Source organism: Bufo gargarizans, chromosome 2 (genome assembly GCF_014858855.1).
Source record: "Bufo gargarizans isolate SCDJY-AF-19 chromosome 2, ASM1485885v1, whole genome shotgun sequence".
Lineage (NCBI taxonomy): Eukaryota > Metazoa > Chordata > Amphibia > Anura > Bufonidae > Bufo > Bufo gargarizans.
The window spans coordinates 520,872,929-520,878,928 of NC_058081.1; the positions used below are offsets into that span (position 1 = coordinate 520,872,929).

The following is a 6,000-nucleotide window of genomic DNA, read 5'->3' on the forward strand; positions in this document are numbered from 1 at the left end:
ACATTTGCTAATTTCCAATCTTTTGGGACGACTCCTGTTACCAGTGATTGGTTAAATAAATCTGTTAATGGTTTTGCTAGTTCACCGCTAAGGTCTTTTAATAGCTTTGGGTGTATCCCATCAGGCCCCTGTGACTTATTTGTATTCATTTTAGACAGCTGACTTAGAACCTCTTCCTCTGTAAAGACACATGCATCAAAAGATGAATTAGTCCTTCTGCCTAACTGAGGTCCTTTTCCTTCATTTTCCTTTGTAAAAACTGAACAGAAGTATTCATTGAGGCAGTCAGCTAGTTATTTATCTTCTTCCATATACCTTCCTTCTTTTGTTTTTAATTTGGTATTTCTTTGTTTTAGTTTCCCTTTTTCATTTATGTATCTGAAAAATGTCTTATCACCTTTTTTCACTGACTGAGCTAATTTCTCTTCTGCATGTGCTTTAGAAGCTCTTATAACTTGCTTGGCCTCTCTCTACCTAATCTTATAAATTTCCCTGTCATCCTTGTTTTTTTTTTTTATAATCACTAAATGCTATCTTTTTGTTTTTAATGATTTTGGCCACTTCTGCCGAGTAACACGGTGGTCTCTTCCTTTTTTTTCTTTTACTGACAAGCCTAATGCAATTATCTGTTGCCTTCAATAGTGCCACTTTTAAGTAGTCCAATTTCTTCTGGACTCCATTGAAACTGTTCCAATCTGATAGGGACTCGTTTACCACTAATCTAAATTTAGAAAAGTCAGTTTTTCTAAAATCTAAAACTTTTGTTTTTGTGTGGTGTGACTCAGTCACTGTACTTATAGTAAACCACACTGACTGGTGATCACTAGATCACCAGGCCAAAAATTGCCTCCTTCTGGGTTGGCTCCTCCACTACTTGCTGTAGAGATAATCCCAGTAGGGAATTTAGAATATCTGTACTCCTGGCAGAACTAGCTATTTTGGTTTTCCAGTTTGCATCAGGAAGATTAAAGTCTCCCATAATGATAACTTACCCTTTCAATGTCATTTTAGCTATTTCCTCAACTAGTAGCCTCTACTGTCTCAGTAACAGCCACTAAATCTATATTCTTAGATGCTATAATAGACTCAAGTTCATTGATCTTATTCCCCAAACTGCGAGCATTTGTAGACAAGACTCTGAGCTTGTCATTTCTTAACCTATGTGCTACTGGCATCTTCTGGCATTGTTACGGGGGGCAGTCAGACTGCTGGATTATCACTAATTTGCCCCCCCTTTCCTAGTTTAAATGCTCCTTAGAAAATACTTTGAACTGTTCCCTGAGGACATTCGTTCCCTTAAGAGACATCTTTCTTGTACAGTTCTTTTCCATTCCAACGAGAGCTAACATGAGACACAAAGCCAAACCCTTGGTTCAGACACCATTCACCAAGCCATACATTGAATTCCTTAATGCGCATCTGCCTGTCATGCTGAAGGTTATGCACAGGCGAAACTGCAGAGAATGAAACAGTCGATGCAACCTCCAGTATATCATTACCAAGTGTGTGAAAAGCTTCTTTCACCTTTGAAACCTCATTGCAAGCCAGATCATTTGTCCCAAGATGGACAATAACATCCACCTCCCTTTCCTGCTTTGCTTGCCTAACAATATTAAGGATACGTCGTCTAGTAGCACCAGGGAGACATCTCACAAAACCATTTTCCTCAAACTTCACACCTCTTATGATAGAATTGCCCACCAACAGTTGATTACTATCAGTCCTCACCTTATTCTTTTTGTCTTTGGCTGCAGTCTTGCATACTTTAGGCATAGGAGATGATTGTTCCACACCCATTGTGCCTGGGCCATCCTCCATGTTGCTCTTGCGCTCTGAAAGTGCTGCAAATGAATTATGGAGAGCCACAGACTGTGGGACATGTCTTCTATTAACAACTCTAAGTCTATCAGAACCTGCAGTAACCCATCTTCCATTTCTAGGGGGCCTCTGTGGCAGTGGCATTGCAACGTTCCCAGCCTGAGTTTGTTTAACAGTTAATTTACAAATCTCAGATTTCAAAAATGCTATTTCCTGCATTACGAAAAGCTGTCTACAGATCAAACAGTATCCAAACCTCCCGAAGAGTGGAACCTGAAATAAAAGCACAACAATTCCTGCACAGAACCAGGTCTGCCATTTTAAAGAGAGGAAAGATTTTAAACAAACAAATCTTACTTTTTTAGATTGTATCCACCTCCAGATTACCTCCTGAGTATCTCCTGAATATCTAAAATGCACTTAGAAATGCTGCACTTTGAGAATGATGCAAGCCACTATGTCGCTGGGCCACTCTGTGGTCTCCTCATGCTGCTCATACCTCAACACTATGTCACTGGGCCACTCTCTGGTCTCCTCATGCTGCTGCCACCTCCCCACTATCTCGCTGGGCCACTCTGTGGTCTCCTCATGCTGCTGCTACCTCAACACTATGTCACTGGGCCACTCTGTGGTCTCCTCATGCTGCTGCCACCTCACCACTATGTCACTGGGCCACTCTGTGGTCTCTTCATGCTGCTTCCACCTCACCACTATGTCATTGGGCAACTCTGTGGACTCAAGCTGTTCACCCTCCCCACTCCATGACTGGACCACTATTTTGCCTTTTTGGCCTGGTTGACATAATTTATTTGACTCTTCTTCTGATCTGTCAGAAGGAAGGAAATATGAGACGCAAAATGGATCCTGTCTATGTAGCAGCTGTAAGGCCTGTATGTTCCCATCAGAATTGGCTTATGATTTGGTATCCAAAAGCAGGTGTCACGGTCTCTCCTGTGACAGGGGTCAGAAGATCAGAAGATCTAAGAGACTGGCTGCAAGTGATGGTTTCACTTGTTTCTGTGTTTTTGCTGAGTATGACCACACCTCTTGTCTCAAGTGTAGCTTAAGTGGTCATTCCAACTCCTCTATTTAATCTGGTCTCACCCACCATGCTATGCAGTTGATAGCTTCTCTTTGGTTGCGGAAGTGCTGGTGTTGGTTCTCCTCTGAGTTCCTACTCGTCTGTGTACTTCAGAATTAAGTGTCTTTTCCTTATCGAACAGTACGTCTTTGTCCTGACACAATTTCTAGGGTCAGATAGGGCTCTACTTTCCTGCATAGGAACATTCCTACCATCGAGGTCTGTTCATACTGATAGTAGTCAGGGCTTGGTTTAGGGATTCACTAGGGGGTCACCTTTCCCCTTTCCCTAGTTTCCAGGTGCAGTACTTTTTCCCTTCCCTCTTGTGTTCAGTGTGGAGTTTACTACCCACACCGTGCCATGACAGCAGAAGTGGGTACAAAACACAGAAGACATGCAAATATACCATTCACGTGTCATCTCTGTTTTGGATCCACTCCTGTTTTTTTGGGGGGCTTTAGCAATACTGATGGATTATTGACCAAATGTTGACCGAGTGAAGGCGGATGCTCAACAGACAGGATCCGTTTTTTGGGGTTATTGTTTTGATGGATCAGAGGAAGGGCAAAATAATCAGTGACGTCAACACAAACTTACTGCTGACACCCTCTCCACTCTTTTGGGGGCTCTACTTGTTTAATAGAACAGGTTCTGTAGACATCTATGTGGAATCAGCTGACGACGGTGTAAAAGGAGTGCGCTTCTTCTTGATGCTAACCTGTTTACCTGTTCACACTTGAGTTATTTGGTCAGTTTTGGCCCCATAAATAAGTGAAATGTGCAGTGATTCTAAGAGCGACGCCTGTCATCTGCATGTCATACTGACTCACAGTATAGTTTCACTACCACAGCAGACTCCCTATGTTTGTTACTGCAAGGCACAGTGTTCTACACCACTATACAGGATCTCTGCAGCCAGGAAATGTTTTTAATGCGATTAGCCACAAATAAATTCGGGTCGAATTGAATCTTTTCTGAAAAATTCGGCAAACTAGCCAAATCAAATTGTTAAGAAATTCGCTCATCTCTAATTATCACCCATCTGTCAGGCCAGGCACAGTACTGCACACTGAGCAATGATACAGAATATTAGGCGTGGCAACGTGGCAGCACTGCAGTCAAGTACCCGTGGCTGTACATGGTCTAAAGCAGTAAGGGGTTAATGTCAGTATCCTTGATAGTCTAGAGATTGGGTGGCATCTTTTCATACCTGGTGTCTAGTCCACCTTCCTAAGCTCCAGAAGTGTCTTACAGGATATGAAGGATTTGTACTAATCATAGCATCCTGTTGTTTCCCTGAGCGGATGACAGATATCAGAGCAGGGAGGACAAGAGGACCAGGGCTTGCTCTGTGCTCGGGGAAGTGAGTTAATTAATCTAGGGGGAAAGCTCTTTCAGCAGGAACAAACACAATTTCAGCAGTAATTATTATGGTTGGTAAAGTAGCCACCTACTAGTTGGGTGATCCTACCCCTAGACTTTCCTTTCTGCCTTCAATTGAATTGACTCTCTCATGTGATTTATCAGCAGATACTGCATCTTTCATGTTGTTATTTTACAGAGATTTCGGCAGCTGACATGCCCAGACCCATATCTGCCTCAGAAACCTTTACGAGAGCACCAGACACAACCGATGACTGTAACAAAACTAGATGAATCACAGTGTTAGGACATACAGCTATGTGATTTACACCGTCGGACCCAAGTCTGGAGCGAAACCATTGTAAATACATAGAGAACCCATGATGGTATCAAATGCATGTATGACCTTATTAACGTTCAGACCTGAAAGAGATTTTCAGTGTGGAGAAAACCCATGAGACAAGTCCTTTCTTTTTAGTGACTTGCCACATTTTCTCTCAGCGAATCTGGTGATAAAACCAATGGAAACTCTATTAGTAGAGTATAATAGTATAAGATTTGATGAGAACAGAAGAAACGGCATCTTAACTGCATTTGTGAGGAGTCCATGTGTTGTGATCTCCATTAAAATTCTATACAAAATGTTTTCAGCTCTGGGTAAACATCTGGTGATGTACCGTTTCGGACATTGGTGAAAGTCTTATTTCACTGAATCTCAACAGTATTATTCTCAAACTTCAGTTTTCTTGTCAGAACCTTGAGAAGACCAACCATGATGTAGATTTGATTTTTGTTCATGAATTTTAATTTCTCTTATATCCTTAGTTACATTGCTATGTTCTTTGAGAAGATCATCCCTCTAAAAAAAAAAAACTCAACTCAAAAATTCTACATGGTGTATCAACAACCACTTCAGTGAACAGTGGGAGGAAAGTGGCATAGATTTAGTTGTGCAGACGTTTACGTCAATGCAAACTTTCTATATTGAGATTTCGTTTTGCAGATGCGACATAAGACCTTTTCCCTGGCTTCTCTATGTGAAGATCGTTGTTTGAAAGATCACCTCAGAGGCCCTGGTTACTGGGTGTTATCCTGACCTTCCAATGGATTATATGTGAAATGAATTATTATGGAAAAAGTGCAATTCTTGAAATACGGTCATAATACAAAATGTATGACACTTAACAGTGCCAATATAATAAAGTAGTCCTAACACCTATGAGACTTGTGGTTGGTTTGCAAAAAAAAAAAGGGAAAAGTAATTTTGGATGTGGAAGTTATGCTAACAGGTTCAGCTGGCCATAGATATCTGTAGACTATACGGGGGTGAAAATATCATAGACAAGCATTTTACGCTCTATGATTTTTCTCACCCTGCTGGAGGATGCGCCTAATTTGACGAGGTGCATGCCTCATCATAATTTAGGTGCATCCTCCAGCAGTCTGTGTGCCTAAAGTGAAATCTGTGTCAGCGCTGGCATTTTTTACGCCAGACCACTGGGGGCAATGATAAATCAGTCTTTCCTGACTAATTGAACAGACTTTATTTAAGGTGGGATAAGTGGCTAGCTGGCAGCACTGGTGTCACTTATGTTGTGCAATTTCATTGGACTGAACAGGTTGAAATCCACCCTTTCCAGTCCCTGTTTCTCTACTGTCTATTAGACTGCATGTAATGGACTATTAATTATTCCTATACTGAGTTGCCAACCTGAATTTTTATTCATTCTGGACAATTT

The 6,000-nt window shown here is 41.5% G+C and overlaps 1 protein-coding gene across 3 annotated transcripts in view; it reads left to right on the top strand.

Annotated features, from left to right (window-relative positions):
• Positions 1–5,467, top strand: part of LOC122928500 (sodium- and chloride-dependent GABA transporter 2-like) — a 75,657-nt gene extending 70,190 nt beyond the window's left edge. For all 3 annotated transcript variants that reach the window (XM_044281397.1, XM_044281395.1, XM_044281396.1), the window contains exon 15: positions 4,461–5,467. In XM_044281397.1, the coding sequence (XP_044137332.1) occupies positions 4,461–4,568 (108 nt within the window). In that variant the 3' untranslated portion in view covers positions 4,569–5,467. The remainder of the gene's footprint in view (positions 1–4,460) is intronic.
• Positions 5,468–6,000: the final 533 nt, after the last annotated feature.